The sequence below is a fragment of the Phalacrocorax aristotelis genome, chromosome 1 (genome assembly GCF_949628215.1).
Source record: "Phalacrocorax aristotelis chromosome 1, bGulAri2.1, whole genome shotgun sequence".
Classification (NCBI taxonomy): domain Eukaryota; kingdom Metazoa; phylum Chordata; class Aves; order Suliformes; family Phalacrocoracidae; genus Phalacrocorax; species Phalacrocorax aristotelis.
Window position 1 is genome coordinate 57,816,297 of NC_134276.1, and position 18,658 is coordinate 57,834,954.

General features: G+C 42.9%; 1 protein-coding gene across 4 annotated transcripts in view; it reads right to left on the reverse strand.

The window, feature by feature from the left end:
- The window catches only part of DZIP1 (DAZ interacting zinc finger protein 1), a 41,773-nt gene extending 23,985 nt beyond the window's left edge, over positions 1-17,788 (reverse strand). The window contains exons 1-8 of one of the 4 annotated variants that reach the window (XM_075089683.1): positions 17,471-17,780; positions 12,554-12,632; positions 11,981-12,484; positions 8,398-8,482; positions 6,734-6,858; positions 3,414-3,575; positions 2,548-2,685; positions 1,233-1,295 (exon numbers count right to left, since the gene is read on the reverse strand). In XM_075089683.1, coding sequence (XP_074945784.1) covers positions 1,233-1,295; positions 2,548-2,685; positions 3,414-3,575; positions 6,734-6,858; positions 8,398-8,482; positions 11,981-12,484; positions 12,554-12,556 — 1,080 coding nt within the window. In that variant the 5' untranslated portion in view covers positions 12,557-12,632; positions 17,471-17,780. Of the gene's footprint in view, positions 1-1,232; positions 1,296-2,547; positions 2,686-3,413; positions 3,576-6,733; positions 6,859-8,397; positions 8,483-11,980; positions 12,485-12,553; positions 12,633-13,139; positions 13,210-17,470 lie in introns of those variants that run through there. The other 3 variants (XM_075089692.1, XM_075089711.1, XM_075089700.1) reach the window with 3 other exon arrangements.
- Positions 17,789-18,658: the final 870 nt, after the last annotated feature.

Here is an 18,658-nt window from a genome sequence, read left to right on the forward strand (position 1 = left end):
AAGAAAAGTAACTTCATATTAATATTATATAAAATATTTTAATACAATAAAGTTTACACAAGCAAATGTCATGCTTAAATATTTTTAACACCTTTTTCTTCAGCAAAAACGTAATGTCTCCTATGATTTCATTGGGACTTGCATATATTACAAAACAGCTGCCTGGATCACTTTTGATTCACACAAGGAAGACTACCTAAATTTCAATACAAACCAAGGGACATACAAACACATTGCTGAGATTGCCTAAAAGTAAGATTGCAGAAAAAGCATACAACTCTATAAAAATGTTTTAGTTACAAATAGTGTCAAATAATGGTATTTTATGGTGATGAGATGTGAATTTGCATGATAAACCTAATATATTAGCTCTGAATGTAGAAGAAAGGGAACAATATTTTAGGTGCACCATCCCAAAAGTAATACTTACATTACTCCTCCCTTATTCTATTCTTGCACTGTATGTGGGTGTATCATTAACTACATCCTTTTTGGGGAACGTTCCATGGTTCCTCCCCACTGCTTTCTTGCCAGAGGAGAAGAAGCATTGGTCAGACCACTATGATTTGCTCAGTTCTTACATGGTCACGCAGACGAAAGGAAAATGACAGGAAAAGAAGCAAGAGAAACAAAGCAGGAAAGAGATTAAAAAGAAATGCAGACATAAAAAAATCTGAGGAATAAAGCTTTGTATAGTAAAATATATAAACTGATGCAAAATCAAATGCCATGATGTTGTTTTTTCCTGGAAAAGCTGAACAGGTTCTGCATTAGAAAGCTACAACAGAAAAAGCAGCAGAGAAGTGATAGAAAAGAAAAAAGAAGATTGAGACATGTGCCGTAGGTCCATGGTAGCAGAAGGTACCGGGTAGATGAAAGCTACACATTTATCTCAACTATCCAGCATATTCACATAACACAGAAAACACTGTATAATACAGTGCTCACAGAATTAGTTGTGAGCTCTTCAAAACAGAGATACACTTTCAGGCATCTGTCAGATTCTTAAATGATAAATTCTGTTTCAGCTCTGGCCTTAACTGAAACTTCAAGATCTAGCATAACAGAAATAGACATAATAAATACATCTAAGAGGACACACTCTTATAAACCCTTGACATGTGGGCTTTCTAATCCAACAGACGTATAATACCATATCAAGAACTACTAAAAGTATAACAAAATGAGAAAGAAGTCTCCTTTTAGTTTAAGTGGTTTGCTGTGCCACTTACCAGGGACTTTTCTGTCTCATGGTCATGACGAAGGGCTTGTATTCTAGATGTCCATTTACTTTCCTGCAGAGAGTAAATCAGTATTAATTCCTGTTAATAGCGCATTACCATTTAGTTCAATATATGCAGCTTTATTTTTCTAAATAAAGCATAAACACTGAAGAGATTATTGATGATATGAAACTTGAGTAACCCCGTATTTAAGACCTAGAACAGTCATCAGCATGTTTTATACATCTGAGTGTGTTTTCTTACCAACTACTCTAGAGACTACATATTTGTTCGATTTGTGTATATAGTAACTGTGAGTGAGAAATACACAAGTATTTTGACACATCTCTGTGTATTAACAATAACAGTAGTAAGAGTGGGGACTTTTCCCCACAATGTCATTTCAAGAACTCATTAACAATGTATTTTGCATAATGACGATAAAAAAGAGTATTAATGTATGAGTTTTAGAGTGAACCACATTTTCTTTGATGAAATAAAAAAACACAAAGTGAAATTCAATAAATTTTCCCCATCTTTGAGCAGAAGTGACCAAACTTCTGGGTGATACCAGCAGTATACAAGGACTTTCACATCCCAAGAACTAGGAAATATATAACGTGCGTCTCAAAGTGTCAAAGATTAAAGGTTTGTGGGTATTTCCAAAGGCCTCACAACTCCTTTTTTTTTTTTTTTTAATAGGAACAACCTGGACACGCAGGTGAGCCTTAGAGCATTGCAACAACCTTGGCCTCAGTGGCCCTTTCTAGCTCAATCTGTCCTATAGGTGGGACTTGGATTGTCCAACAGCTTTGCACTGCGACAGCACCTGTGCTGGTCAGATGATACAGTCCTGGTACAGAAGCTGCACCTGACAGGCTCAAGTGTTTCATACGACTCAAAAGCCACAGGCTGGCAAATCCTGACAGAAAGTTTCTTAACATTTTTTTTTTCATCTTGGAAAACGGAAAATTCCAATTTTTCCATAAGTGGCCTCACAGATCAGCAGACATAAATGGTTCATTAGAGCCTTCTGCAACTGAACTCCAACCATACTTGGTAAAGCTTAATATATTTAATAATAAAGAATAACAGAATATCAATAAATAAATAACAATTTATTTATAAAGGATAAGGGAAATAATTCCTTGATTTCCATTATAGAGATTGTACTAAATAGCGTTAAAACTTTAAAACGAGCTATTTTAGGCATTGAGAGGAATGAGAATTTTACTTACGGATTTAAAATACTGGTCAGAGATGTACCAAAATGAAAAGAACACAAGCAGCCAGTCAAAGGCAATACATTAAGTTACAATGTTACCTGTTTTTCAAGAAGTTTAACCACATTGTGATAATCCTGAGGACTCTGAGGTTTCTCTTCTGTAAATTCTTGGCTGTCTTTCAGCGTCCCTAAATTGGATTTTTGCTGCATATTGGACTTCTGTAATTCTAACAGTTGCTAAAAGGCAGGGGAAAAAAATGAAGACCCAAATATATATCCAGATTTTGTTTTATAAAACTGCCATTTAATACAAAATTTACTCTAAACATAACTACACAGAGACTGCATCAGACGCTTCCTATATTTCTCATGAGTTCAGCATTTATCAGTTTTCATGTAATAATTAACATATACACCTATCATAAATATACCTTGCAAATATATACACAGGAACTAGCAGGTACAAAATAGAAGCTGCTCTTGTAATGCCGTACATAGTTGGTTTCTGACCAACCTGTACTTTTAAATTCTCTTTCTAGTCAAAACTCTGGAAAGCATTTCCAGAGCAAGTAATGAAAACACATGCAGTTCCACTGTCAGGACTATAATGCAGAGGTTAGTCCCCTCCAAACCAGTTATAAGAATACTAACATAAGGATACCTAACGGACAGCAATAATGACAACATCTTCTGATCTGTAAACAGACACTCAAAAGCTAAGGAGTAAAAAACAAAAACTGACATAGTTACTGAAGGCTTAATTCATTCACCCAAACAATGCTATTAAAAAGAGAACTGAAATTATGCTAATAAAGTACCAGTATACAAAGATAAATTATGGCTATATGCAATGATTATTCTTAGAATTTTGAAGGACAACCCTGTAAGATGACTACAGTGAAGTTCACTACCATCTGCTGTAAGGGATTCATGCCTTAAAATGTTGGAAAAACTAAATCACTTACATTTTCTAATGTTGAATTTCTTGATGATAACTCCTTAAGCTCTTTCATAAACATCTCTTTCACTTTTTCTATTTCGTCAGCCAATTTCTCTTTTTCCTCTTCTTTCCATTTATGAAATGATTGTAGAATTTCTTCTTCTTTTGATTTCTGCTGTTCACATTCCTGAAATTATTTTAGAAACATTATTTGTTATTTTTCCCCATGCGCAATACTCATTCAACCACCCAAACTATGTGTGGGAAGCAGTCACTTTCAACAATGTGAGACTGAAAAACATGAAAAAAACCACCAGTTTCTGAAGAATTCTGGGGTAGCAAACTAAACATTTTGGTAGCAAAACAAGGACACTTCAGGAAGTTATGGTAGTTCATTATTTTTCATTGAATAACACATGAATGACCTTACTGGGTCATATCAAAGGTCCACCTAGTTCAGCATCCTGTTTCTCACAGAGGCCGTAAGTGTATAGATGGGAAAGGAAAATAACAGGGCAAGAAAACATGCACGTTCTCCTTAATAGCCTCCAACTGCTTTCACCTCAGAGGACTTCCTCAGCCTGTTACAGTTTGGTAAACTTAGTAACCTTTGATACATTTCTCCTCATGTACTTTTGCTGTCGTTCCCTGTGGCTGCGTCAGCTTTTAGCAACTGCAACACCTTTTGCCAATGACCTCCACAGGTTTACTACAAGTTGCATGAGGAGCCAAGCATTTTTTTTTTCTATTTGGATCTGGCTCCTGCTAGGTTCATTTGATGGGTGCTAGGTCCTGAACTGGAAAAGAGAGTGAATGATTGATACCTATTCACTCTGTGTAACTCATGACTTCACAGTCTGTATTTAAAGTGGCTGCTCATGCTAAGAGTTGTCAGTCTGAAAAGAGACAACAGCTTGGTGGGGATGGAGGGTGAGATACTGATGCCTGTAAAGACCTTTAAGAGCACAGAGTCCAACCGTAAACCTAACACTGCCAAGTCCACCACTAAACCATGTCCTTAAGTGCCACATCTACACATCTTTTAAATACCTCCAGGATATTTAATTCTATCATACCTTTTTGAGATGAAGGGACTAGACCTACACACAGTATTTAGGCTGTGGCCTGCACAGTGATTTTTCAGAATAACTTAAAATATTTGGTTGTCTTTGCTGGCTGCTACTAACCACTGGGCTGACATTTTCCTGGAGCTATGTATCACAACCTTAAGATCTTGCCCTTCAGTTGTAACAGTCAGCTCAGAACCCATCACTTTGTAGATTAAGTTAGAATTAGTTTTTCCCCATATACATTTACCCCACTTTATCTGTTAAATTACTTTTACCATTCCATTACCCACTCACTCATTTCTGTACAGTCCTCAACTTGTTCAAAGTCCTGCATTTCACTGCCCACAACATACACACTTTTTAGGCAAGCCCCTACATCTTTCCATCACAGCATTCACTCTGAATTTGTTCTCTAACTAACTATAACAAGCAATCATTGTACACCTATGAAGAACATGATCTTCTGTATCCTTTCACCTTGAAGGAGTAGAAGAGAGCAAGAACTGGAAGCAAGATAGTTTTTATCCAAATTCCCTCCAGTAGTAGTTCTCCTAAAAAAAACAAAGGGGCAAGATCTTCTGCTCTTTCAATAAAAAGACAACAACATGATGATACCTGAATTGACAGGGCATGTCAATCATGGCAGACAAACTGCAACCAGTCACACTTCACATTTCTATCTTCGCTGACATCCCAGAAAAACACAGAAGCTTTGAAAGTTTCTTGTTGTGTAACACTGCAGGCAGTAGCTTCAGGACATTTCAGGCAGTCCCCTCGTAGTTAGGAGTCTCAGCTAAGACAAGTGACTTCAAAATAAGCCCCTAAGGCACCAAAAAATTTATGCTGCACTGTTATGAATACTCCATCTCATAAGAAAAACAATGCTTCAGGGGCAGGAGAAATATGTTATAGGTGTACCTCTTAAAACTGAGACACATAGGGCCAAAGCCCATTATTCTGACAGTGCTTGCACTCCTAAGTGAAACTCTACCCATGCTCTTCATTTAGTCTTTCTGTACTTTTGAAAATGGAAAAACCCAGGAAGCTGAATGGTCCCAAGAAGAGGGGAACAAAAGGACTGAAGAAAGGACAGTCTGAAGCTGTGTTCAGGGAAAGAAACACTCAAAGTTTTACAGAAGATCAGGTTTTCCTCTGAAAACAAGGAAGAAAATTACTGATAGCCATGTTTTGTTTATTCCCTTTAAGTTCAAAATGTAGTGTTTGTTTCCAAATGTAATGGTTGGTTTCATGTTTGAAGGTCCTCAAACTCCAGTAGGAAAGCCATTTAGAAGTTCTGAATATTGGGAGAAGGTTCTTACAGGTTGCGTTAACAACCACAAAACACTGCTCTTGAATGAGATACAGGGCAAACTGCAACACAAAGATCAGCATTTAACTCAATCATTAGATGTATCTTCTCTCTTATGCCAAGAATTGAAGTGCAAAGCCCCTCCCCCATAAAAAAACTTTCCATCCCTATTTCAAAAGCAAATTACCTGACTATGTTTATTTCAACAGAAACGAAAACTGTGAGGTGATCTGAAATTATTATGCTATAAAAAAAGATTAAACAGGTAAGTTAGAGATTCTTTTTTCTCTTTATGAGCCAGTAAGCGTACTTACAAGATGCAATATCATCCTAAACAAAGCCTTGCATGTGATTATAAATAGATAATTACTGCTTTTAAATTGTTCTGTTTTAAGATCATTTTATTCACACAGCAGTAGCTAAGACTACTTTCTGCTCTGGCTCTCCGGTCAGCCAACTCCTAAGGACTTGAAGACCAACATAAAAGCTCCAGATTGCTTTGTTTCTTCTCAGTCTCTCTCCCTTGAACTGCTTTACACCTCTGTTAGGCAGTAAAGTTCTCCACAGCAAAGAATAAATCCTACTCAGTTTATAAAGTCACATGGAAAATCATAGTCATATCTATGAAACGCTTAATCATCACAAAATATCATAATGTCAAAAATAGCTTACATTTCACCACAGCAAGGCAATTTTATCTGCTTCGATGACAAGCCACACATCTTATGAAATGGCAAGTGCTAACAGGAGTGTTGTCTAAAGCATTCATTTAAATTATGTCTAAAATGAAAGTAAGGAGAAAGTGGATGTTCAAAATTATGGGAGGCGAGGGAGGGCTATGCTCTAATGCCCAAGCACCATGGCTGCCAGACAGGCAAGCGGTGGATACATTTTTATTCAAAATGAGTGAACACAGTCCAAAATACTCATTCTTTTGAAAGGTTCACATTAATTACTACGCATTACCTTAGAAAACCTGACCATATTAGCCTGTTGTTCAGCCTCTAACTGGGACTTGGTGAGCTGCAACTGCTCTTTCAGCTTATCAATCTCATCCTGCAATTTGTCTGTCTTTGCTTTCCTCTTCTGTTCTGTTTGAAAGAGACGCAGATATTAAAAATGTTGTGATTTATGGAAATGTGATACTTACGGCAAATGCATTTCTATAGTGTTTCAATAACATCTTCATGAAGTGTGACTCACATAGACCATTCCCCTTCCTGCTATCATGAGTCGCCAAAAATGCTTTTAAATACGTATGTTCTCTGGACTACTAACATCCTCAAAGACTGAAAAACATCAATATTACTGACATGTGAAATAACTTACAAAATATTTACAAGAAAAAGTATTATATAATCTAATTTAAAAGGAATCTAAGCAACACAGGATCAAAACAGGATGTGTGAAGTACAAAGTGAACCTCAGTGGTTTAATTCTCTTAGGTTTAATTTATTCTAAATAACTTTAGTAAGGAGTCCGTTGGGAATACAACTTATTTGTCTGGAAGGAGTCAGGGCGAACGTCACTCTAAAAAACATTTTACAAATATGCAAAAACTACAAAAATCTTTTATCTTGAAATATTTTATCAGTTTACCCAGAACTTAGTAAGCTGCCCGTCACCTGGGAATCACAGCGCAATGCAGAATATTATTTCAGAAATAACTGCATGGAGTAGTTCCCTCATACAGCCATTTCCGACTAATTATTTGTATGATAATTAGTTCAACTGGTTCTGCTGCTCCTTCAACTATCATTTTTACCAAGTACAAAGTGGGCAAGAGCTTCTTTCTTCTTCCAGTACATTAATGCTTCTTCAGATGCATACTCAGACCCCACTCACTTTTCCTGCTTTTTCATTTGCCTGACAAGCTACAGTTCAGACCTCGCTAGGTTCTTCCCACTCTTTCCCCTCCCACATGCCCTTTTTCCCTAACTCATTTTTAATCACTGCCATTTGTCAATTCTTGTTAGCCCTTAGCAATAAATCATAAGTGTGCAACCTAACAGGAAAGATAGCATGTAGAGACGAATGAAACAAACTTTGAAAGCAACGTTTTTCAAACTAAACATTTTTCAATGAAGAGAGACAAAAGTACATAAGTCAGATTATCAACCAAAATTACAATAGATACATGAAGTTAGATTATTCTTGACAGTTTCTTTTCCTTGCTATATTTTATGGTCAGTTTAGTTCAGGAGAGCCTGATCCTATTTAAACTGATTTCAGGTGAGCTGGATTATTTCTGTACTGATAACTCATATGCATTCACAAAAGGTATTTGCCTAAGTGCAACTTGATCATCTTACCTACACCTTCATAACACACATGCTCTGAACTTTGCTACTGAATAAAGCATTCATTGGGAATGCTAGTTTGAAAAGGTGCTGTAAATATGGCATAAAATTTTCTCTTAATTATTTCTCAGGGACTGAAACATATGTCACCCAATAGGTTTTGTCAGTCAGTGTTGCTTGCATTCACACAGATTGGTATCTGCCACCTAAAAATGGAACGTGAAAATCATTCTTCCCAGTTACACAAAATCATGGACTGCACATCCTCACTATATTTACACCTTTCTAAACTATTTATCTCAATTTTTTGGATAACACTGAAATACATACCAATCTGAGATTCTTCCGGATGACGCCTTTGCATGTGACTTTGTAAAAAGGAATAGTTCATAAAAGCCTTCTCACAAAACTGACACTACAAAAACCAGATAAAAACATTTTAGTTATTATTAGTTATATCTATTTGGTAAGTATAGCAGTTAAAGTTTTTAGCAGGTTATTACATTTTGTCCAGACGTCAAAAGTAGGCAACTTTAATAACTTCCACTTCACAACAACGATGACTACAGTTCTCACAGTGCCAGATTCCTAGAAAGTTATTAATATACTTGTGTTATTTTATGTCCTTAAGTGATGGTCATGGGCAAGAATCCCATTGTGCTAGGCACTGTACAAACTAAGAACAAAAAAGACTCTGACCAAGTGAGTTTAAATTCAGATACGAACCACAGATACAAGATGAATACAGATAGGTAGAGAAGTACAAGGAAAAAGTAAGACAACACTATTCAGCAAAATACACACCGACTCCAGCCAACTAGCAGCTCTGGCATTCTAAGACTCTTGTATCATAGTAAATGAGAGCACCGTACAGTCAGGAAAACACCCAGTAAAGATGGGTTTCAGTATACGTGAGTTGTAAGATGACAATACTAGAAGGATCATAGATATGTAAAAAGGTCAGACATTTCAACCAAAATAAGGTAACAATACACAATTTTGCAAGAAAAGGTACATATATGCATTAGTATGCTACCTGGCATCCTTCTGAAGTGTAAACTGTTTAAATTACTGTTCCTGTAATACACTTTTTAAAAATTATTTATATTTTAAGTCAAACTTGGATCCTACCCATTTTAAAATATTTTTTTTGTTCACCTTTTAAGTACATTCCACTAATGTTCAGAATATTAAAAACAGATGGGTAGTACAGGGACAGAAGCTACATCTACATATTTTGCAATGATACTGGTATGGCTGTGAATCAAAGTCCCTAATCACTTCAGGTAGGGTTGCTTTTTACTGCTTTCTTTCAATTCAGGTGGGTTTTTTTTCAAATAAATATATTATAACAAACCACAAATACTCAGCTGAGTCTTTTTTCCTCATTAATGTGATACAGCTGTAAGAGACTGATTTAACAGATTCAAGACCTTGTCACCATAACCAAATTCCCAGATTTAATCTAATATTTAAAATACTGCCACTGATAGTCAGGTAGGCTATTAAATATAGGTATCTTTCAGCAAATGCTAAAGCCATGAATTATTAAGACAAATTTTTTTTGGACAAATGCAAAAAAATGCTAACATAAAACCAAAGTAAAGAGATATAGTACAGCAGCGAAGCATCGCTGCCAACCAAGAGGGAGCTCACAGTGTAACAGATTGCACATGATTTATGGAATTAAATTGGCTGTGAAATAACGTTATCCACTCAAGCACAAACTCCATGTCAGTTTGACTTTCTGGTAGTGAAAGAAAGCTCTTACTGCAGGAGACAGGATTAACACAGGGAATATTTAGGTTTTGAATTATGTAACATTATTCTTGCAACTACTTCTCACGGTGTTAGACACAACGTGCACTTTATGCCTACATTGTGCATGTGAACGTAAAATTAAACATTATTATTTAAAATTAGATTTGCATTACTCAGAAGAAGGTATTGACCAATGAGTCTTAAATTTATGATCTCTAGGTACCAGTACCATTTCATAGTAGTATTCCATGGTTGAACTTATATTGGTGTTGGGTTGAAGGCATTAAATCTGAATTCCAAATCATGGTTACATTAAATATAAAATGGGCCTCCACTAAAAAAGGCAAATCACTATTTACAGGCCTGTTTGCTAAACAGCCAAGACTTTAAGTGGATGAAACCTGAAGGGTACCCCCCCTAAGCACCACCAGCAAAACCCTTAATAGAGGGCACTGCAGATCAGCCAAGATCACAGCACACATAAATAACAACACACAATTATTGTTTACTGATCGCACTGCTGCCCTGCACTTACGAACCCTAGGAAGAGTTTAATTTATCTCTGGCATTCACACTCAGAATCCTGAAAACACTGTAGGAACTGTAGGAGCTGCAGGAACTGTTCAGTGCCACTCCTTGAACTCACTTTCCCCACGTGAACCTAAATAACTTCTAGAGACAAGAATTTCCTAACAGAGAGGAAAAAAAGGGGGAGGGCAGAAATGCAAAATTAAACTAAAAATGGGAAACAGCTTTTAATCTCTGCTTTACTGTAAATGCCATTTAACAGAAGATTAGTGATGAGCCAAGATCACAACCATGTTCTTCAGCTTCCACTGAGACAGTTGTATCCTACAAATATTTCGGGAAAACTTGGTAATATTTAACTGGCAATCACCGTATGAGAATTATTTAAATTTACACATAAAATTATGCATGCAATCCGTTTTCTTTTGCCACACAGGACAGATAAACTGCTCTGTAAGTGGTATAAAGGCTTTTTAAAATGATTCAACACCAGCAGCTTGTCCTTAAGACTAACTCAAATGCATGCATTGAGACAAGGTTCCAATGAAGTCTACCATATGCATAGCTCTACTCTTGTCACATAAGGTATCTTTTCCCTTACAGAAACTCTTGAGCAAACTTAGCTGATATCTTAGCAGTATTAATCTTTGCCAGCCTGCTGAAATTGGTTTTATACTGTGGGATAAGATCGTACACACTATAAGAAAACTTGCATTGATTCTGTACTGCAACTATTCCATAACAAAGGAGAATTTCAACAATGAGGACTGCTAGTATCCCAAGAATTAAAAAAAAGGGAAGAAAACTATATAGACACAAAGAGCTAGCCTGAAATCACGTTAAGTCTGTGTCCAGTGTACTCTCTAGACTTCAGACTACATTTGAAGCTGCAGTCTGCATTCCTGCTGAAAAATGCTGAAGCTGAAAAATGTTTAAATCAAACTATTGCACCCAGAACATAAAAACCCTTCCCAAAAAGCCAGAGTGCCATGACACAGAGTCAGAACAGCGATGTGCTAAGGTTTTTAGGGAAGACCCTTATGGAACAGATTGTTGTGGAGTTAGGGATGAGCTACCTCACTAGCGCTCTTTACCATCATGCCTGAGTCACTTCTGAGTCACACACACAAGTAGAAATTTTGTGCCTGGAGAACATTACTGCAGGGAAGTGACAACTCGCAGACAAGTATGTTACTGCTTAGTACCAGTTATGATGTGTTTTGACCTGTGTCTTTTCTGACCATAGGCAATGAGAGGCAGCAACAGAAAGCAGTAACACGTTTATCACAGGTTTTGTATGAGCGTGTATCTGACACTTCAGATGTGTCAGAAGTGAATCCAAGAATAAAGACCACTTGTTAGTAAAAACAGGGTTTGTTAAAGATCACGTAGCACTCTCTCAAACATCTGTGAAACCAGCCAAACGTCTGTGAAACGCTGATGGGAAGTGAAGCAACTGCAAGCAATGCACTCCCTTTACGCAGGTCACCGGCCTGTGCAGCTCCAGCCTCTCGCCCAGCAAGCGACTGCACCCCAGCAGAGCATGCCTGCTCTGCCGCCCGTCCCTGGCGGACTCGGAGCTGGCAAGGTGTGGGTGACGGGCCGCCAGGACCTCTCCTCTCACCTGGTGGTAGCTGGCTCGGGCCTCCAGCATCATCTGCTGGGTGCTGATCATCTTCTTCCTCCGGCGGCACTCCTCCTTGAGCCCCTTGATCTCCTGCGAGCGGTGGGCCACCTCCTTGCCCAGCTGGTCGCGCTGGGCCTGGGCCGCCCGCAGGGCCTCCTCCAGGCTGCCGAGCTGGGCGCTGAGGTACTCCTGCGAGTGCAGCAGGTACTCGGTGCAGAGCTGGGCCAGGCGCAGCAGCTTGAGCAGCAGCGGGTCGGCGGGGCCCTGGCAGTGGGGGCATCGCTCCCGCTCGGCGCTGCAGAAGGTGACGTGCTCCAGGTGCTCCTGCAGGACCGCCACGTCCCCCTCCCGCGACACCCGGCCCACGTCCACGGCGCTCAGCCGCCGCCAGTCCGGGCCCTCATGGCGGCCGCGGAACTGGAAGGCGGGAAACGGCGCCGGCCCGGCGCCGGCCCCGGCTCCCCCCGCCGCCGGCGGGTAGTAGGCGCGCTCGGTGAAAGGCTGCGGGAAAGAGAGGCGGCTCAGCCCGGGCCGGCACCCACCCCGCCGCCCGCCCGCACCGACGCTCACCATGGCCGGGCTCCGTAGTCCCTCGGGCTCCTCCGTCCCTCGGCGCCGGCGTCCTCCGCGTCGCTATGGCAGCCGCGGCCTGCGCGGGCGGGAAGCGGCAGTGAGGCACCGGCGGCGGGCTGGCTGTCGCCACTGCACCCCCGCCCCACGGCGAGGACTCGGCTCGATGAAAATCCGGCCCACCTCTCCCTCGGGACCGCCAGGCTCGGTCACGGCTAACGAGCCCACTCCTGCCGGTCCCAGCGCTCCTCCCGCTCGGGCGCCGCAGGCCTGCACCGAGGCAGCCTTCACCACCCTCACACATCACTCGCATCCACAACGATACCCTCAGCTACGCTATTCTGTATAGGGACGCTTACCACAGCTACACGGCACATGTCTTCTCTCTCCACATTCCCTCCGCTTCACTATACAATTCTATACGTGGCACCCGATAGACCCATTTCACTTCACGGCACCAACGTGCCCCACCACCCCCCTGTCCCTCCTCTGCGCTGCTCCGGATTCACAAACCTTCCTCACACTACCACATTACATCCTCTATACCCGCGCTGTTCTACGCCCCTGTCCAGCCCCACCTACTCACCTCCCAGACGTGGTGATGCCTGTCGCCTCCCCACCATCAGTGTACGGTACGTATGCCATTCACCTGTACGTCTCCTTCACGCTGCTGCACCCCCCGGCTGCCTCAGCTGGCAGCTCCATGCAATCTCTCCAGTGCAACTCCACGCCCTCCCAACACCCATACACCAACACCCTGCCAGGCGCTTTCACACGCCTTCCTCCCCTGAAAACAATCACACACCACACGCTCTCCTCACGCACCACACAACACACTTCCGCCTGCTATCACCACCCACCAGACCACCTCTTACAACCATATAACCCTGCAACCCCACCGTGTGTGCCTGCCGTTCCTGCCTCGCTCCACCAATCCCTAACACTTCATCCCCACAAAGGATCTATCTCATGGCTTGCGTACATCACTGCCTTCACCATTCCCTGCTCAAATACTTTTTTTCAAAGGCAACCAACAACTGGCACCTATCTCCCTGCTTCACCACTTCAAACACTATCCCCAGGCAGGAGCATCCTCCTCCTCCTCCACCATACAAAATTATCCTATTCCCTCACTTATCCTTACCACTCTTCTCTAAAATCCTGCTGTTACCATTTCTTAACATTTCAGTCCCCTGCACTGCCCCTGCACTACCACCATGTCCATGTTTATACCTACCTGGCTTTTCAGTCCCTTCCACACACGCTTCAGGTTCTCATCCTCCTGGTCATTCATAGATACATACCCCTCCAAGAACATTCACACAATATATACTTGATGAAACACTCCATTCCATCGGTTCCTCTACATCATAGACTCACAGAAACGTTGTTCACAAGACCTCTGGTGATCATCTAGTCCAAATTGCTGCTCAAGGCAGGGCTATCACCAACGCTAGTCCACATCACTTGCATCTTTTAAGATGAACAAGGAGTCTATGACCTCTCTGGGCAACCTGTTGCATGGCTGTCTCTCCTCCTGATGAAAATGTTCTGCATAATACCTCACCAAGTAACTGCTACTACCAAGAAAAAAGTGGTTCTGAAATTTTTGCGCCTATTCTTTGGGTAACTGCAGGTCACTATTAGAGTACCCCTTTGCCTTCTCTTCACCACATGAAACACGCTCAGCCCCCTCAAACTCTTCTTGTAGATCCTGTGCTGTAGACACCTAACCACCTTGTTAGCCCTCTTCTGTCCCCTTTCAATTTCTCCACATCCCTCAGGCTCCCCGTTAGTATTTTCCTCTATTCCTCTCCTAGGAACTTGCAATGAGCCTCATTTCTCACCTCCATTTTTAACACTGCACTTTCCAATATAAATAGTAACACAACTACTATTTATCACAACATAATCTACTTCCATGCAAATACCAACAACGTTGTTATACGCACTAATGCAAGGACCATTTCCCTCACAAATTACAAGCTCTTAAGTTTCACGTAGGTTTTCATATCGGTTGTTGTGCAAAAAAAGTTTGTTTGCTTTTCGCACATACGTAAGTTGATATAACAAAACACACTGGAGCTTCCTACAAACCTGGCCTCATCTAATTCCCCTCATATTAGCTGACAAAAGTTGAATAGAACACAACAGAACTATTTCAGTTGGAAGGGACCTACAACGATCACCTAGGCAACTGCCTGACCACTTCAGGGCTGACCAGAAGATAAAGCATGTTGTTAAGCACACTGTCCAAACGCCTCTTAAACACAGACAGGCTTGGGGCATCGACCACCTCTCTAGGAAGCCTCTTCCAGTGTTTGACCACCCTCTTGGTAAAGAAATGCTTCCTAATGTCCAGTCTAAGCTTCCCCTGCAGCAGCTTTGAACCATTCCCACACATCCTGTCACTGGATCCCAGGGAGAAGAGCTCAGCACCTCCCTCTCCACTTCCCCTCCTCAGGAAGCTGCAGAGAGCGATGAGGTCGCCCCTCAGCCTCCTCTCCTCCAAAATAGACAAGCACAAAGTCCTCAGCTTGCTCCTCACAGCACATGCCTTCCAGCCCTTTCACCAGCTTTGTTGCCCTCCTCTGGGCACATTCAAGGACTTTCACACCCCTCTTAAATGGTGGGGCCCAGAACTGCACACAGTACCCCAGGTGAGGCTGCACCAACACTGAATACATCTGGATAATCACCTCTTTTGACCATCTGGTTGTGCTGTGTTTGATGCACCCCAGTAAAGACATCCAACCTACAGTCAGGGCAACCCTTGGGGCAGCTGCTCTGTGGTGCCCACCACGAGCTCTGTTCTCCATACGCTGGCTACATTCTGACTCGGTGTCCAGTGGTAAGCAGGCTGCACATCCACATTCCTCCTATAGGAAACCCGAGCACACAGCAGGCTCATGCTCAAAACGATGAACCTCGGACAGGGAGACACGGGAGTCTGTCACTGAACACCTGCAGTAGAGGTGTCTTCCTCGCAGGCAGCATACCCAGTGTGCACCCAAAAACAACGACCACAGGACACACCTCTGCTTCACAGTACAAACCCAAGCATCTCCTCCAGCCCTCAGCTACCAAAACCCTACCCCGGCCAGTACCAAAGAGACCCAGATCAGGCTCAGGGAGGGTCAGACACTCACTTCAGCAACCCAGGGTCCAACTCTTACCAGCCTCTCCTTCACACCCACAGCTACACCTGCACAAAGGGAAAGCTGGAGGAAATGACTGTCTTTTCATACCCACAGAGAACCATAAGGACCTCTCTCTTGAGTTTCCACATACAGAAGAGTTACACCCTTCGGTTTTCCCCACTTCTGTAAAAAGGTTGAAAATCAACCTTTCTGAGGATGTATCTAGGCACAGCGCAAGGTTTCATTGATCTACAAAGTTCATTTCTATGTATGGAAAGTTTGAACAGAGAAGGACCGCAGGACAGTGAGCCCTCCTCCCTGTTGGCTCGAGCCACCCTGGAAGGCAGTCTTCCAAAATACTCAGCACTACAACTTGCTTTTTGGACCTTTAACCTTAAGCCTACTGGCCACATTTTACTGCAATACCCAAGGGTCAGTACATCTTCCATTCAGATTCTTCCATCACTTACCACAACGGGTTTTTTTTAATTTAGAAAGATACTGTGTGGCGTCTGTAACATGGCAGTCTTCTCCTGCAAGGGTGACATTTTTGCCACCTCATTTTCCACAAACAGGGCCTCCAGCAATTGCTACCTTCAAATAAGTTTATTTAACTTTTTTTATATATATATCAAATATATATAGATCTGTCTGGTTTACCATTGAACTTTGCGCTGCTCTGACTCCTGAAGTATTAAGAAAATACACCACTAATCTCCTTTAGAGCCATTTCTAATACACTGCAGACTTACTTCCATTTACTGTGTATAAATACACTCTTTTTTGTAAGCTGATAGACTTTTAAAAAATGCTCAAATAGTGACTACTCTCCAAAATGTTCATGCCTTGAACTCCTTAAAACACCTTGAGAACTTCTATTTGGATACTTTTCCTAATCAAAGGAACTGTTAAAGTTGTACATAATAAAATCTGTCTCCCAATGATCTGCTCTATTTGACATGGGAGAAATTTCTTTACTTAGAAAACACATGAATTTTGCAGACTACCGATTTGTGTGTCAAGCAGGAGCCTGAAAAAGCACCCACGCAAAAGGGTCTTCAACTCGCAGATGCATGGGTTTAATAAAAAAAACATTATTTAAAGCCAGCAAAGTTAAACCAAACCCGTGAATATGCTTATTTTCCTCAACTGATGTATTCAGTTAGCAATATCCACATGGAGTTTCACGCAGCTCCAACTAAACTCGCTCTAACTGAATATGACCTGGCAGAGGTGCACGGCCAAGCTGAGGAGAGGCACAAGCTGCCCGGGTTACCTCAGTGGAGTCAGAAAAGAAGTGATCAAAAAGGGCAGTCTCAGCCCGGACGGGTTTCCAGCGTTTTTCCTTTTTTTTCTGTCAGATTTACCCCATCCTTGAGCCATGCCTACACAGGAGCGAGGGCCGTCCCCCACGCAGCGGCCCCTCGGTTGGGCGGCGGCGGCCGGCTTCCCCGGACACCCCTTCCCAGCGGGGCGGGTGGCACGGCGGCGGGGCGGGAAAGCGGCGCTTCAGCCCGACCGTGCCCGCAGGCGCTGCGGGGCGCTCGGCGGGGTAAGGCAGGAGCCGGCCGGGCAGGGCCGGGCCTGCGGGAGGCCCTGAGCCGGGCTCCATCTCCCAGCCAAAACCTCCGGCTCCGCTTCGGAGAGCGGCCTCCCTCTCGCCCGCCTCTCAGGCGAGGGCCCACCGAGCGCTTCCCTCCCCTCGCCCTCCTGCGCTCCAACGGCTGCCCGGCCGCGGGGGGAGAAGGGAGGAGAAAGGGGGAGCCCCTCTGCTCACCTTAGGCTGCTGCTCGGCGGCGGCCCGGCGCTCCGCGGAACTGCTCCCGCCCCCGACCCGGGCGGTTACTGGTGGGTGCCGCAGACGGAGGGAGGGAGGCGGCTCCCCTCCTCCTCCTTCTCCTTCTACCCCGTCCCCCCGCGCCTCCCGCTGCCCCGAGGCCGCGGAGGAGGAGCCGGGGCGGCGGCGGCTGCCGGGGGGGCTCGGGGCCGGGGCCGGGGCCGGGACCGGGAGCGGGGCTGGGCTGCGGAGCGCAGGCGGGGGCTGTCCCGCTCTCGGAGCCTGAAACCGGCCCGGCAGATGTTTATGCCCGGGAGGGATGTCCTTTGTCTTGGTCCTCGCCCAGGAGCAGCGTCCCGAGACTTTTCTCCTTCTGGTTTTTGTTTTGTTTTGTTTTGTTTTTTTAAATATGAAGGAATATAAAGGTAAGGCGGGAGTGTGCATTCCTGAAGGTATCTGAACCTAAGCAATGTCAGGTGAAATATGAAATATGCCAAAATATGAAATATCAATGAAAATATGTCTCGTATCGTGCAGGTAGGATCATTCTGACAGCTACAGATGCCATCAGATCCTCCTAATTTTCTTCTTCTTCCCCTTGAGGTCTTGAATTGTGTTTTTCCAAAATAAATGCTGTGCAGCCTTTGTGGCAAGGAGGAAAATTTGAAACAGTTTGTAGTTGATATAAAATATGCCAGCAAACTCAGCAAAGGAGGTGACCCTTGCACATTTACAACACCTAATCTTTACTGAGGAGTTCCATTTGGCCAGGGAGACACCATTTTTTTCCAAAGTACATAGTCTCTGGAAAACTTTTGGCTCTCCACATGCACGCTCAGAGACTTTACCAGGACACCAGCTTTCCTTCCGAACCGTGAAATTGTTGCAACAGTGTTGATGTGGGCACATACACTGCGTACACCAGCTTTAAAAAAAGAATCATTTGGATGCTTCAGTTTTTAATGTCCTAAGGGTACCTCAGCGTGCTCTAGTCACTAATGGCCGTTCTATCCAGAGGATCAGGCTAGAGCTAGTCTAGAGCTCAAGAAAACCTGAACATGTGTAAAAAGCGGACATCAGGTCCTCGGTACTGAATTTGCTTCTGCAGATCTGCTTCTGTTGGGCTACTAAAGCAGGCATTGCTGGAGGAAGATGGGAATATCAAGGATTTGGTGTGATAAACCTTAA